General features: G+C 42.7%; 2 protein-coding genes across 2 annotated transcripts in view; both read right to left on the minus strand.

Moving 5' to 3' along the window:
* Positions 1-408: 408 nt before the first annotated feature.
* On the minus strand, positions 409-3,002 carry LOC136103433 (intraflagellar transport protein 70B-like). Its single transcript, XM_065841528.2, has one exon. It carries the CDS (start codon positions 2,947-2,949, stop codon positions 949-951), a length of 2,001 nt encoding a protein of 666 aa, XP_065697600.1. The 5' UTR covers positions 2,950-3,002; the 3' UTR covers positions 409-948.
* A 994-nt stretch (positions 3,003-3,996) lies between these two features.
* PDE11A (phosphodiesterase 11A) overlaps positions 3,997-15,647 on the minus strand; it is a 138,048-nt gene continuing 126,397 nt past the window's right edge. The window contains exon 20 of the mRNA XM_065841191.2: positions 3,997-8,711. Coding sequence (XP_065697263.1) covers positions 8,550-8,711 — 162 coding nt within the window. The 3' untranslated portion in view covers positions 3,997-8,549. The remainder of the gene's footprint in view (positions 8,712-15,647) is intronic.

The following is a 15,647-nucleotide window of genomic DNA, read 5'->3' on the forward strand; positions in this document are numbered from 1 at the left end:
GATGTAAGCCTTGCAGGAAATGAAAGTTACATATTTTTTGAAAAATATGATAAAAAATATAATTTCACATTCACAAGGTCTCTCATCAGAGACTGGTATGTTCTGAGAATGGTATTTGGATTAAAGGGGCAGGCCAGGCTGTGTTACCAAGTGTGTGCTTGCTATCAAACGTGTCTGCGGGGCAACAGCTGCCGCTCGGATGGCAGAGGCGTGGGGACTCTGGAGGGTGCAGAAGCCAAGAGGCAGTACTGGGCAGTGTCTCTGCCTCATAACCAAGGGCAGACCTGAACTGAAATGCCATCCATCCCTATATATCCTTCTTGGAATATATTCCTGGTCCTTGTACTAGGTATACAGTTTGCCAGAACTCTTGTGCGTTATTACTGAGTTAGCAAAACGCAACGTTAATTTTTGTAGGACTGATTTTTTATTTTAAAGACATTTTTTTGTGTTTAAATATACTATCAACATAGGCTGTAACATACTAAAAATACCTCAGAAAAGCAGAAAAAACATTTCATGCACAGGTACAGAGTGGAGAATTAAACCAATTCTGTTTCTTCAATTTCTGTGCTAGAAGAGATGAACAACAAATTATCTTCAACTGCCAATGACTGAAAAGAACCTTGGTCAAAATTTCAGATGGATAAAGTATTTTATAGGTGAAAACTCTATGGTATTTCTGTAATAAAGTTTTTGATCAACACATCTTAAGGTGTATTTAACATGACAGATTATTGAAAATGCCCCTAGTTATTTGGTACATGTTAATTTTATGCAAATGTTCTATTTTTCTCTGAATGCTGTTAAAATACAGGATAAAATCATTAAAGCTAAGCAATCAAGAAAAACCCATATCACTAACGGACTACCAGGGTGAGCATGGCCTCACAAGCTCAAGAAAAGGAAAAACACAAAGTTCTTGTCTCTCCTGTATGGGAACACCATTTACCCAGTCCACCCATTGATTTTATACAGCAGTGCCCTTAGAAGCCTGGCTTCATAGGTAACTGTATTCTTCCCACTGTGCATCCTCTTCTCTTCAAGGGGTTGCTCAATGACAGCTGGGATGTTTCTTCCATACAGCTCACACTGCTTCAGAAACTGAACGCACTCTTGAATAACGCTGTCCCGCAGCATGATCATGTGTTTGGACATGTTCTCCAGCAAGGACAGGAAACATCGTTTCGCATAATACCATGTATCAGTGCTCAGTTTTTTGTTATATGGCTCCAGGCTTTTAATGACTCTCGAAATACCAAAGTCATAGTTTCCCTTCACACAGTAGAGGGTACCAATGACCAGATTGACAATGCAAAGATGGTAGGTATTTTTATCAGGGTGATCATAGGACAGCTGCTCTTCTCCCTTCTCGATCTTCCTCATCAGTTCCTCTGCATCTTCATTCTGGCTTGTCAGGATGTAGGAAACGCAGAGGTTGGCTAACACAATGGCACTAACATCGAGAATGTTGTCATAGTGCTTTTTAACTATTGGCTCATAGAAGCTAATAGCCTCTTTGTGCTTGTGGTCTTGCATGAAGAGCACGTGAGCCACGTTGAGCTTCCACACTTCATGTTCGTTACAGAATTCCACCGATTTGCGAAAAATCTTTTCTACCATTGTGTAATTCTTCATGTCCCAGTAGATCTTTGCCTGGGCCATCAAGACAGGGATATATTTATCCAGGGTCTCATCATACTCATTAATTGCCTTTTGCACAGCTTCATCATCCCAGTTCTGCCTAGCTTCCTGTACCTGCTTTGTGAGTTTTCTCAGCTGCTCAGTCAGCATCCCTGCTGAATCATCTAGCTTGTGGAAAGCCTCCTCAGGAGCAGTTTGACAAGTAATAATGGCATCCAAGAAGTTGTACAAGTAAGGCGTGAGCAGTTTGTAGGTCAGATGGGCATTCTCTGCCAGCACATCAGCTGCCAGGTCGTAGTACTGATGCTTGCAATAGAGCAGTAGCAAGTTTCCAAAAGTTTCTGGTGGACAGGGGTTCTGCAGCAGAAGAAACTGCAGCTTCTCAAACCCTTCAGTGGGCTGGCTGTCCATGTTCATTAGTGCTTGGTTGTGCAGTGTGACTGGATCCAGCTCTTCTTCAGCCCTTGGTGGCATGTCTGTGAGAGCCTCCTGGGCTGCTTTCAGGTTGCGCAGCTGGTACTCAATGGCGGCTTTGAGGTTGAAAGTCTCCACCAGGGCCGTGCGGTGCAGGAGCAGGGTGTTGCCCACACTGCGGACATCGATGCCCTCGGTGGTCATGCCCACGCTGAGCTCTGGGTGCTGGTGGATGCCGCGCTCTATGATATCAGAGATGTGTTTGAGGGCAGGGGCGTACTGCTTGGCTGCGTAGCAGCACAGAGCCATGTTGTAGGACAGCTCAGGGCAATAACCCAACACCTGCATGGCGCCAGCGAACTTGACGCTGGCCTCTTCATGCCGCCCCTGCTGGTACAGCAGGCAGCCCAGGTTGATCTCGGCATCAGCCCGTTCCGAGGGGTCCTCGGTCGCTCCAGGGCCGCCATCTGCAGCGGCGGCCAGAGCCTCCTCCACCAGGCTCTTGGCCGCCGGCAGGTCACCCTGGGCATAGTGGATGGCAGCCTGGAGGCGCAGGGCCCGGCCCTGGTAGGCGGGGAGGTCCAGCAGCGGGCTGACGGCCCGCAGGGCCTCAGCGTAGAGTCCGGCCTTGTAGAGGGCCTGCGCCTGGTAGAGCCGGTAGGCATCCAGCTCGGGGTGCAGCGCCGCCAGCTGCTCGTAGCACTCGGCCGCCGCCGCGAAGTCCTGCAGCTGGTAATGGCAGTAGCCCAGCAGGGAGAGGCCGCCCCGGGAGCGGCAGCTCTTCTGCAGCTCGCGGCTCAGCAGTGACACCGCCTCCGCGTAGCGCCCACCGCCGATGAGCCCGTACACCGCGGCCGTGTACTGCCCGTCGGGCACCGGCACCGGCCTCATCGCCGCTGCCACGGCAACGGCCCCGCCGCACCGGAAGCGGAAGCCGGGACCCCGCTGCCATGGCAACGCCTGCTGCGGAGCGGAAGCACTTCCCACGCGGGCGGGTGAGGGCGCAGCGGGGCCGCTGCTCCGGAAGCGGCTGGTGGGGCCGCTCAGTGACGGGTTCCGTCGGGTCGGCTTAAACAAGCCGCGCCCCCTGGAACCCGCCTCGGCCTGCGTGTGGGCGGTGTTACAGTGACTTAGGCAGCTGGGAAGAATAGCGAGTAAAATAAAAATTAGCTCACTGATTTTTTTTTTTTTTTTCCAACACCGTTAATTTATATCTAAAACTTCTGTAATAGACCATAGTTCTGTTGAGCAGGGCGTGGTAGTGTAAAAGGCCCGATGCTAAACGCACAGTCCTGGAACACAGGCCATTATTTCATTGATGGCTTTGGCTTTTTGAACAGGAAGCATCCGCTTTGCAGCCTACCAAGATTCAAACTGTATTACAGCTGGTGGGAGGGAGGTTGATTGTACCTTAGCACAATCTGCCAGGTTTTCTACAGTTTTTAAACTGTAGTAGTGACACCCTGCTTTTCCATAACTACTTCAACAACATAATTGTTCTTTGGAGGGATATTTTTTTCTCTGCACAGTATGTTTACTGAACAGTGGCATGCCCAGTGTCACAGACTGTATAATCTGTATAATTGCTGTACATGTAAACAGCTCTGCTAAAATCACCAGCCAGACTTGCTTTATGGTCCTTCCAGGCTAAGGCCAAGTGTACCCAGCGAAGCTGCCATTGCTTCCAGCAGCGAGTGCTGCAAGGTCATGTGTCAGAAATCTTGTGCGAACTGCTCAGTCACACATTTTCATGCTCTTGTGTTTGCATGGTTCAGTAATCAGTAGACACAGCTCTAATTCATCCCAACAGGGTATTTTCAAAGAAAAAACTAAAAAAACACAGGAAGCCATTAAAATTATGTATTATTTTTTTAGAGAGACAAAACCAAGTTGTTTATTTCAAAAACATGCTTTAAAAATCTGAATCAGTGTTGTTTGATCTATTAAAGCAAAACAATGAGGGTAATGGTCTTAAAATGGAAAAAAGGAAAAGCATGTAGAGGTCTTAAGTTACACATTTTGAAAGTCTGTAGGATTCACTTGCATTGGAACATCCACAGAGTATTTCTGTTGTTGTTCTGTCAGTCGCTTTCCATAGGCAAAGGTTTGAAGCCTATAATGGTATTTTCCTCACAACTGTAAGACGTGGTGGCCAATGTGCTTATGAATTGGTAATTAAATACAAAGTAATCCAGGAAAGTAAAGGTAACAAGCAATATACAGTACATATTCCAATACGGGAACATTCAAGTGATGGGAATCTCTGGAGTCTCTCGTTTCAGCTGATTTATACCTCCCATTTCATCGTTACGTTAGAAACCATTCACATGATTTTACTCTCAAAAAATTTCCACTTCTTTGACAACACCAATAAAAAACCTTCTTGCTCTATGTTTTCTTTCCCAGAACACTCTCAGCATTGGAAATTTCTATTAATATGTTTTACATAACCTTGAAATAAATCTGTTCTAAAATTTCACTCAATGCATGAACGATGTATCAGCATCTAAGATACATATCAGTAACTAAGATGGTTTTAATCTTATGAAGGGAAAATAAATATTTCGCCGGTAGACTGAAACACTCCCATTTTTCCACTAGGATTAATTTGTCTAAATATTACAAATGATGTTAGGCACTGCTGGTTGCAGTTTTCAACAATAGTTTGTGAATGCTAGTATTGGCTTTGTTGGTAACTACAGGCACGTTGCGAGATTGCAGTGCACTCTAAGAAGGAGGAATTAGCAAGGTCACCAGTCCAGAAAAATGCAGCTGCTGTACCAAGGACACCACCTAAGGAATACCTGAGCTAAATGAAACATGCTCCTCTACTCTATGGCTATTTTCTGTGGGGCACAAAACACACTCATGACCTTGTCAGCAAGATCTCTGGCGCTGCGGGTGGCAGGGGCTGGCTGTGACAGGGCTGCAGGGAGAGGTCAGGCTCTAATTGCCACACGTAGCAATTCAGTTTAAAATTCTGTGAGCTGCTGCTGCCTAACCTTGTGGTTCTGCTTGGAATGGGAGCTACAGAGTGTTCTGATGGAGGCAAATGTCTGCATCTCCATCACGTTCTGTTGAAGCTGTTCTGTTTTGCCTGTAGGCCCCAGGCTGGGAGAAAGGCAAAATGATGGGACATTTTTAGGGGAAACTGTCTGATTAGAACTATGGCCAAAGACACCTCTTGGACTTCAGGAGGTGGGAAACCCATCTTCTGTCTGAGTCACAGGAGAGCCTTTTCCCCAGGTGCTCCTCGCCTTGAACAGCATTTGTGTTTCTGGTGCAGTCACAGTGTTGTGTTGCAGGGGTGGGCTTTAATCCGGGAGTATGCACATACAAGACCCTCCTGAGCTCTTGCAGCAAAGCCTGTCATAGCTGTGCTTCTCCCAGGTGTCATGCAGAAATTGGGGCTGTACTCACGTGTGAGGGGCTTGGGCAGGATACAAGCCCACCCTTGTGACTCCTCACAGGCTGGTGGAGAAGGCACACCCACAGTTCAAAAGCCTGCTTCAAATCAAGCAGGATTTCTGTTTTGGTTTGGGTTTTTTTGGTGGTGAGGCAAGGTTGATTTTGGTAAGCAGACTCACAGGTGGGAATCCTGAGTGGAATTACTGTGTGGCCTGAACTATCTCTGAGGTTGGGGCTGAAGACCCAGATCTTCTCCCAGGCATTTTCTGCTGATCAAGTGAGGGTCGCTGGTCGGCTCCTGTGAGACCTCATGCCCTGTGATTCATGAGACAAGAAATCTGACCCAATTCAGGCTGCAGTTAGCGCTAGTCAGTAGGACACCTGGAGGAGTTTGGCAAAACTGACTGAAGTACTGGGAAAATGTTTCCCTATCAGAAATAATAACAAGCTGAAAGAATTTCTATCGAGCTTGTAAGCACTAGCTAAAAAGTGTTTTCCACCATCTTCGGATATGAGGAATTTAGACTATGTTTCTTTACTGTGCTGCATGTTTCCATAAAGAATCTTCTTCCTCTCAAAAATGCAAGTCTCTCGCTGATTCCTAAGCCAAGTGTTAAAAAAAAAAAATTAGATTTTTGTTTGTTTGTTTTCTAAGTTGAGCTCTATCACTTTGAGAGACCCTATGCTGTTCTGACATGCACCACTGTGCCCCCTGTTTTCAGCAGGGTTGCTTCATTTGGCCTGAGAACATTTTGATAAAGATCTAGCCATGCTCTTTCATTTTCTTTCTTGTGATGGAGGAACAGAACCATAACATTAGTCAGCAGTTTCTGAATTTTGACCGACAATAGCAAAGATACCGAAAGACAGGAGAAATAGATGGAGGCAATTACGGTCAGTCACTTGATTGATGGTTGACATTGTTGAAGCTCCAGCTGCATGTCAGGGTGCAGTGGTGCTGCCTCCCCATCCCTGCAATGCGTGTTGCTGTGGGCAACAGAGCTCTGAGGCCAGTCCAAAGGCGAGGAAATGGGGGGAGACCTTGGCAGGAGCTGTCAGATATGCTCTGTAAATTACATTATACTTAGCAATATGCAATATCAAAATTCAGGAAAATTGTGTGTACCTGCCAGCAGTGCTATGTCAGTTCCTGGTGTCTGTTTCTCCCATAAAGTAGGTGATGTAAGCTTCGTGTAGCTTGCTGCTTACTATACTGCAGCTGTCTTTATTCAGGGGAAAAAAAAAAAGTGGTAAAATAATAGCAGAAACATTTCCATTTGGTGCATGTGTTCACTGCTGTGCAGTCTGCATCTCTCCTCCTTCCCTGCTTCTTTCTGCTAGAGACAGTGATGGAGTTCAGTTGCACTAACAGATTGGTTTGCAATGGTACCGAATTTTCCTGCTATTCTCCTGTACACATGATTAGTAGCAAAGAGGGTGTGGTGTTTTTTCGGGGTTTGTTTGTTTGTTTTTTTAAATGAGTGATCAGCAGATTTGTTTCTGTTTGATTGTCAGGCAGATGTAGTCAGCATTTTAGAGGTGCTAACAACTCACTTTCCTTAGAAAGGAGGAAATCTGTTTTTAGCATCTGGTCAGCTGGGCCAGGTTCTGATTTCCATCAAGTCGGTGCCAGGTCAAGGTAATTCCACTGACGTAAATGGAGTTTGGCACAGGTGTAAAATTAAGCTGAATTCAGCTTTAATTTCTGCTGCCAGACAACCCTATATTTAGAAAGCCATTTTTCATGGAGTACAAAGGCTTTTTTTTCCTATGAATGGGAACTCATGTGAGCCCTGCAACGTGACTCCTCTTGTGTCTGATCATGCAGCAGAGAGTACTCTCAAATCACAGGTCACAGCTGTGCTACACCAGTGATCTTTGCACCAATACAGAGAGACCAACCCTCAGGTAATACCAGTGTCATCACACAGATCTAGACACATTTGGTTTTGTGACTTACCATGTTTGATTAGATTTTTATGAACGCTGCTACCACACGTCTACATGTAAGCCTTGGCTAGTGCTGTGCTAGCTCTAATAACAGCATCTCAAATTGTACTGAAAGAACTGCAAGAGAACTAAGAGGTAGTCAGTCCAGTATGATGATAGTCTTCCTCTCTAGCATTTCAAAATATTAATTTCAACTGGAAATTATACTGAAAAGGCTTACCCATGCTCCATCTTTCAATGTAATACAAACCTGAAGCACAGGGCAACAGATTTACCTTTTTAATTTTTTAATTTGTATTCTATTTTCATTAAAGACCATTAATCTTTTCCTTAGGGGACACTGTAATTGAAAAAAAAAATCAATTTGTTAAAGGAGCATTTTTTAAAAGAAAAAAAACCTCTAAAATTACCATGCAATATTTTGCCTTTATGCAAACTTCCCATTGCTGAGAAATTTACTGCGTTGTTAATATAAATTTCTCAGGGAAGCAGGGACAGGTTAGTGTTTTTAAAGATAATAAAGTTTGTTTTTAAATGTAGCAAAGGTAGGCAATTCTAAAGGCCCTGATCAATCACTAAGAAGCTTTGTTGTAAAAAAATACTTCTTTAGAATACAAAGCAGGCTTTTCAGAACATTCAGGCATAAAAGAGGGGGGAGAATGAGGAACATCACAAAAGCAGGCATAATTGATTCATAACATTACTGAAGAGATGCAAAACAACAATGTAATTACATACTATTCTGTTTTCCTGCAGCTCCTTGCATATGAATTGACCAGCTTGCATCCCAGTTCTGCTCTGTATTATTAATTTTATTAAGCTGTAAGTTCTTATATTTCAGTCTGTTGTCAGCTTTACAGATTTTTACAGCAGCAGTTGAAATGTAGTGGAGCTGAATGAATGCTTCTTGTGCTAAATCTTCCGTGTTGCTCCAGATACGAGCGCAGTCTCACCGCAGGCCCTTCCTTTCAGTCCCACTAAACCTCCCAGTAAAAGCAAAATGTGCTGCCGTCAAGATAATATCCAATCAATTAAGCGTGTCTGTGAAAGCATTTCTTAGAAAATGGTGGGCCTAAGCTTATGAAAATGTTTCAGACAGCTCTTACTGTAAAGCGACACTGACATTTGCAGGCTTAATTTATGTCTTTGAGAGACATAGTAAAGCTAGAGGAAAAGGAGGATGAGGTGTCTGCCTGAGAAGGAAGTCTTTTTTGGTGCAGCTCCTCCCATTTACCTCTATTCACTGCCACGGAGTCCAGCATAGGCTGCAGTTTCACATTCAGCTTCACCAGACACTGGAAGTTAAGAAAAAAAAAAGGGGGGGGGGGGAGTGCGGGGATGAGAGAAAAAAATATTGACAATATATCCTTTGGTGGACACTCCTCACCGCCAGCTTTAAATGCCTGTGTATGTAAAACTTAGTGTTCCCATTGAGATCTCTACCTTATCTTTTGCCTGAGGCTTTAAGTAAGCCACCAAAAATGCCAAAAAAGTGCACATAAGGTGGCAGAGTTGCTGGTCAACTACTTTAGCATTCTTGTAATCCTTAAAGATAGTTCTTTTAGGCATCCCCCAAGTGCCCTAGGCTCTCTGCTTGCTGGCATCTGCATGAGCAGGAGCTCCACTGGTTGGATGACAAGTTGGGCAAAGCTGAAATAACCTTCAGATTCTCCCTGGTGCTAGATTCTTCTTTCCTATAGATGACTAAACTACAACAGTACTGTGCTTTCCAAAGATGGCAAAGAATCCAGTTCTGTGTGCTCAAAATGAAGAAAAGAAGTTTTCTTTTTAGATTGTGCTGAAATCACCTCTTTTCTACAAACCCAGCCCAAAGCTCACAGCAGCCAGTAAGAATCTTTTATCTGTTTTCAGCTGGCTTTGAATCAGCCCCAAAATTATATAATTGCTGCACACTTTTGCTAGAATTTTGTTTTACTTTCCCCTTTAGTATCAAATGTTTATGTGAAAAGACCATGAGTGCTTCACTTTTTTTCCCCTACATTGAAGAGAGACAGGACATAATTAACAGCAGCAACTAAATGGTTAACCAGATACCTCCCTAGTGGTCATCTAATATGCCCTTTCAGGACAGAGAAGGAGTATTGGTTTGCAGCTTTTTTGATGAGCAAGAAGTGGGTTTTGCTGAGGGTTGGGTATTGTGTTTTCTCTGCTAGCATGGAAACTACAGATTTGCCATTTGAAATAAAGTGTTGGTGCAAGATAGATAAAAAAAATAATGACAGATGAGAGATCAAAAGCTGTTCTTCTAAAAGTGCGGAAAATTAGAAGGAAAAGAAAGGAGATGGGAAGTAGGTACCTTTGCACTTGATAATTTTCATCATTTGTTTTAAATGGCAGGGTTAACAGCAAACACTTTAAATGGTCCCCAGAGCCCAGACACCACTGAAGAACTGGATTTTTTATAGCTAGGCTGCAATCTATGGGAGCTTGGGTAGCTACTGAAGTAAGTCTTGGTAGATTTTTAATTGAGCTATTATATGATAATTAAGGGTTAATGGCCTGATTTTAAGATGTGCTGAAAACTTGCAATTTCAGTTGACTTCAGGAGGAAATATGAATGCTCAGCACTTCTGAAAAATCACAAGTGGCTGATTTGTGTGGAACTTGAAGCAAATCCACTTGAAATTATTCCCTTAGAATATGGCAGAGACTGGGCAGATAATTTTGGGCCTGGGATAAGAGGCAGAGGTTACTGCTGTCTCTACGTATAGTTTTGCTCACTGGTGATGGTCATTCATTTGATAGAATGGATGTGAGCTCCCCATTTTTTTTAGCTCTTTATTTCAGATCATTGTGTATTCCCCAAACCTGCTTTTGGTGGAGTGCAAACCAGAGGGGCAGTGATGCACCATTAACACCTGAAAATCTCACTGCTGCCATCACTGGCACTTGCATTACCACTGGCAGCTCAGTGTCTACAGGCAGCACATTAGATATTCAACTCTTGGCAGCAGCTTAGCAGATCCTTTCTGTGCAAACCCAGGATCCATCCACTGGCAGTTAAGCTTGCTGTTATTTCTCAAATCTTGAAAAAGTTGTCATGAAGTATTTTTCCAATATACACTCTAAGCACAAAGACAGCATTCTGCACTCACACCCTGCCACCTCCAGGACCCATAAGCACAAGATGCAGTACAGGCTGCTCCTGTTCCGGTGCTGTACCAGCAGCCTGTACCTGCCACAGGCAGTGTAGAGGAGAAGGGGCGCATTGGGACAGTGGCCTCTGCCTCAGCACCGGTGCGCAGCTCTAAGCTACCTCTGTGTCCTTTCTGTACTGTTTTGTTACCAAGGCTGACCACGAGACCCTGATGTTTTTGGTCCTAGTGCCAGGGAGCAAATGCAGAGATCTGGGCATGACCCGCTGCTGGGCCAGCCCTGCAGGCCTGAGGCACAGTGGGAGCCGCTTTGGGCAGTGAGCTTTGCATCCACTGCGGCAGAGACCAGAAGCCCAAGTAGACTGGGAATGGATTCAAGAAGCCCCCACATGGTTCTACAGTAATCACTGTATCGTGTGAGCTGTAAACACCTTTTAAATCCAAAAGTACAGGCATACATTTCTTAGAAATACATACCTAAGTGCATACTACAGAGTCTAGTAACCCAGGTGCAGCAGAGGTTACCACGTAAATAACAAGAATGGCTAACTAAAAACATTAACTTTGATTAAATAAATTAAAAGAAGTATTTAAGAAAGAATAAACCTTTTAGTTAATATTCAGTTTTACCATAGCACAATCAATTAATTCTATGGAATGCTTAAAATATATAGTGTAATTTTAACCAACTTTATTTTGTTACACATTGATTTAGATTAGGGATACTTGACAGTGCAGATTTTGCACTTGGTCTATAAAATGTCTTTACTCAGACATTGATTTGATGTTTAAACCACTGCTTCTGTATTTAGTATCCTTTCACATTGGAACTCTTTCGTTCTGATCTAGTCTTTTAATTAAACCAACTACCATAATTCCTATGGAAATTAGCTTTTATTTTATCTTTTCCTGCTACCAAAGCATTTCAGTAGGACTTTTCTGATACAAAGTACACAAATTGGATTTTATTTCTGCTTGAGATGTAATTAAAACCTCATTTGATTACTATATATCTCTGGTCCTGTTTTAATTATTAAACCCCAGTAATCAATTTTCTTTTATGAAGCTTCTGGGAAATTATCTCAAAAGCCACACATTTCTCTCCCTTCTGGCAGGCTCTCAACCATTTACTGAATTACATTCAGAGCACCTGTTCATGATCAGGACTCAACCACCAATTTATTCCCAAAGCTATGTAAGTTTATTTTGGCTGTAGCCTTGTCAGGGTTTTCTACCTTCTGGATGCACTTTTTACTTTCCATTTGATTGCCTAACCTCCCCCCCGCCTTGATGTACTGCTCAGCCATGCCGCTGGTTTTGATGTACGTCTCATATGAACGGCTTTGCTAGTGATCTAATTTGATATCCAGCTTCTTAAACCCCAATTGGTTATTTGCTTTAGTAGGAAGAAGCTTGGTCTTCAGCAGCTGTCCGACATGGGGTCCCACCACATAAACTCATAGCTCCAGAAACCTATCTTCCTCAGCCTTCCTTGGTGGAGCTGAGGGAAGCCCTGCCTGGACCTCAGTGCTGCCAGCTGTCCTGCCATCCTGCCACTGCAGTAGCTGCCTTGCGGCACAGCAAGAGGTGCTGGACTGGTGATCTTTCCTGTTTTATCCGCTTTGCTGTAAAAGCTGTTCTTAGCTGCAGAGCTGAAGGGTGCCAGGGCAGCGGTTGTGCTGGCTGCAGCGTTAGGAAACATCAGAGAGGTTTGCAGTTTCCTTCTCTATCCACGTGTCACCTCAGGTCTGTGACTACACTGGTTTTCAGGAAGTTAATGTATAGCACTGACTTTTTCTTACCTCCTTCAATAATTTAGGTGTCTTTTGTGACTATGTACAGCTCTGCCTACAGCATACCTTCACAAGGTATAGCTCCTCTTAAAGATAAGCTCTTCCAGCACAAGAAGTTGTTAAAGGCACTTCAGTGGTCCATTATGCACACCTGGGAGATGGCAGGGCTGCATGGAGAACAGGCTCAAAACAGCAAGAGCATGAGATACTCATGAGAGAAGGTAGGGAGGGGAGAATGTTAGGGTTTTTTTTCATTTGGTATAGAGAGCTATTTCTTAGGTATATTTTGCTATATAAAGCATAGAGAATGCAGAAATAGTAGAAGTAGCAACAACCCCCTTTAGAGAAGGGTAATGAGTAGCAGTGGAGGCATTTGTTGGTAGATCTGCCTCCTAGGTGGTGTGGAATTGGACTTCATCTGCTACATCACCTTCATCTCTGGGAAATCATGTTATCTGAAACAGCCAAGATGCAGCACAGATGTGGCCAGAGTCTAAACTATTGCTAAAGCAAATACAACATTTTGTTGTATTCTAATACCAAATCCTTTAAAGAGGAATATGGTGAGTCCTAAGTAGGAAATGCTGCAGGACCCTCAGAGTATATTCTCCCCCACCCCCTGAGATTCTCATCCAAATATTGACCAATTCTGACCTTGCCTAACTTATGAGCTTTGACAAAATTACAGCTCACAGAAGTATGGTTGCAGGTCTAATATTTGTAAAGTGAGTTTGTGGAATAAGATCATATAAATTCAATTTTATGACTGAGCACATATCAAAAAGTTATAGGTCTCAGTGTTCACTCTACTTTGGAACCCTGTGGTTTGTAATGAATCACTTTTATTATGTAGGCAGTTTCTGAGTTGGAAGGGAGGACTAGTGACCGAGAAGCCATAGGGATAAATTCAGACCTGGTGTAAGCGTAAGAAGCATTGCTGAAGTCAAGAGAGTCGTGACCAGTTACAGCAAAGCTGAATTGGACTCCTGAGTTTTGCTGAAGTGGCTTTCACATGAGGATACACAGGCCAAAGGTGAGCCATCTATCTTAAAGTCCTTGAACTTCAGATTAGTTCAGATAAAAGGGAACCTGTACTGCAGTCATCCACAGATTTGATCTTCATAATATAAATACTTGGTGGAAGTTGTTTTGAAAATCCAAAAGCATTTCTGTATATACACCCATGTACTAAAAAAAAACCAACAACCCACAACCCTGCTAGAGTTCTACCTCCTATAGACAGAATATAGAAGATAAAGTGATACAGAGAAGATCTATGGATTAACTTCTATGAACTTTTGACTGTTTGTATATGAATTAACTATTTGCCCTACTGATTCAGGGCCATATTTAACCATTATGTTAAAAAAAAAAATACTGTATTTAGGAGGAGGCTGAGTTCATGAAAAAAAAAATATGCTGCAGTCTCCTCATAGTTGAAGGAAACTTGTTTATTCCTTCTAGAGCTCACTGGGGAGGTGTCCAGGTTGTCAAGTACGTACTGCATCAGTGCATTACTTTCATATTTCTGCCAGTGCATTTTTTTCTGATGCCTAAAATCATAATTAGGTTAGATGAATATATTACTATCTTCTCTGATATTAATAGAAAACAGGAGTTTATCTTCTCTATAGAAATTGTTGGCAGTGCGGAATGAAGTCAGTTGTGCCTGGAAAGGGATCTAATATATGCACGAGTGTTCAGCTCTTCCATTACGAATTAGCATTATGCTTCTTTCTGGTGATGGTATACTAGCAAGAATAATGCTGTACTCCTTTGTAAGCAAACATGCACATTATAGAGGAATGATAATAAAGCAGGATTCTTCAGTGGTAAAATGTACCAGGTGCTTCAGGGAGGAAAATACATACAGAGCTCCTGGCAGCCAAATGTGGTCTGACCAATATCAAGCATGCTGTGCTGTCAAAGGGAAAGAGTAATACTGAAGGACTGGGTACCTACTGAAGTAGCTCAACTGATGTGTTGCTATAGTTGCAGATGATTCATCTGTTCATAATAATTTCATGAAACAAAGGGTTTGCTCAGAGGAGGAAGAGTTATTACTTCATAAACAACTTCTTATTTGGCTCTGCTGTTTATGGTTTTGATTCTATATCTAAAGCATGCAAGAGACAGAATGTTTCTAACTCTTTTCCTTTCAACATTTTAACCAAGCAGCTGATCAGTGTCTTCTGCCTTGCTATTAAATGGATTTTGAAAAACTCCTCAAACTGTATCAGTCTCATATCCTTATTTAGTTCTTTGAATTTGCCCTCAGCTGGGAATTCTGCAGGCAACTGTGATTCTGTTGTGTTAAACACTTACTTGAAGTGTTTCATCCATCATCACTTCTAGTCCTTTTCTGATGCAATGTAGTTTGTGCTTTGTCTTTCTTGAAAACTGAATGGCTGTTAAATTATCCATTTATCTTCTTTCAGATTTGCTGTACAATTTGAGTTCCCTCTATTGGCTGTCTCTTCTACCTTATCTGCCAACTTTTCAGTCTACTTCCTCAGATCTTTATATACATTTTCATACACCACTGCATGTCCTTCGTAACACATTGGGCAGATAATTCAAAATAAGACATCAACAGAAATTGCAGTGTTATGTTTTAGTCACTTTTTCTCACAGATCAGGCTGAAAGCCTTTTAGTGAACCCTAGCTTCACTGAAGTCAATGGCAAATGTTGGGTTTTCTATCGTCTCCCAAATATCTTTCTTGATGACCTGCCCTTTCCGATGAGACATTTTTGGCGTAAGTTGACTCTTGGAGAAGTTGAAGTACTCTTGTTTGAGGGGAAAAAGTACTTGTTTCTGTTGTCTGTTCTTCTAAGCAATTTGGGGAAACTTGTAACTTCCTAAAATTGTTTCTAGTAGTGCGTTTCATCAGTATCTCAATCACATTACAAAAATCCTAGCAAATCTAATGTTCTGTCCATTTCCAAAAGCAAAACTCTCACAAAACAAGAGGATCAGGATCTTTTTGCCCATTGTAAAAAGGTGTTCGTGATACTCATAGACACACAAAATTATTGTTTTGGAACCACTAAAGCTATGGCTTTCCATATTACATTGTGAAATAGCACTGGGAAGGGAATTGCAAATAAAAGCATTCTTTCTTCTTCTGTTTTTTTCTTTCCTGTATAGATCTTCTTTATCTTTTCTCTCTATTAGTACAAAAGTAGCAGAAAAAAAGAGACTCTTAGGTTAAGGGCATGAGGTAAGAAAGAGTTTGCTGATGCTTGTTCCATTACTGCAAGTTGTAACACAGTCATAGTATCTGAGTTTTCTGAAAGCTCAAGAGAGTTCATTCTGGGTGG

The sequence above is a fragment of the Patagioenas fasciata genome, chromosome 7 (genome assembly GCF_037038585.1).
Source record: "Patagioenas fasciata isolate bPatFas1 chromosome 7, bPatFas1.hap1, whole genome shotgun sequence".
Taxonomy (NCBI): Eukaryota; Metazoa; Chordata; class Aves; order Columbiformes; family Columbidae; genus Patagioenas; species Patagioenas fasciata.

What these genes read in the sequence shown, in the direction of transcription:
- LOC136103433 (XM_065841528.2), bottom strand. Translation starts at nt 2,949, where the DNA reads ATGAGGCCGGTGCCGGTGCCCGACGGGCAGTACACGGCCGCGGTGTAC.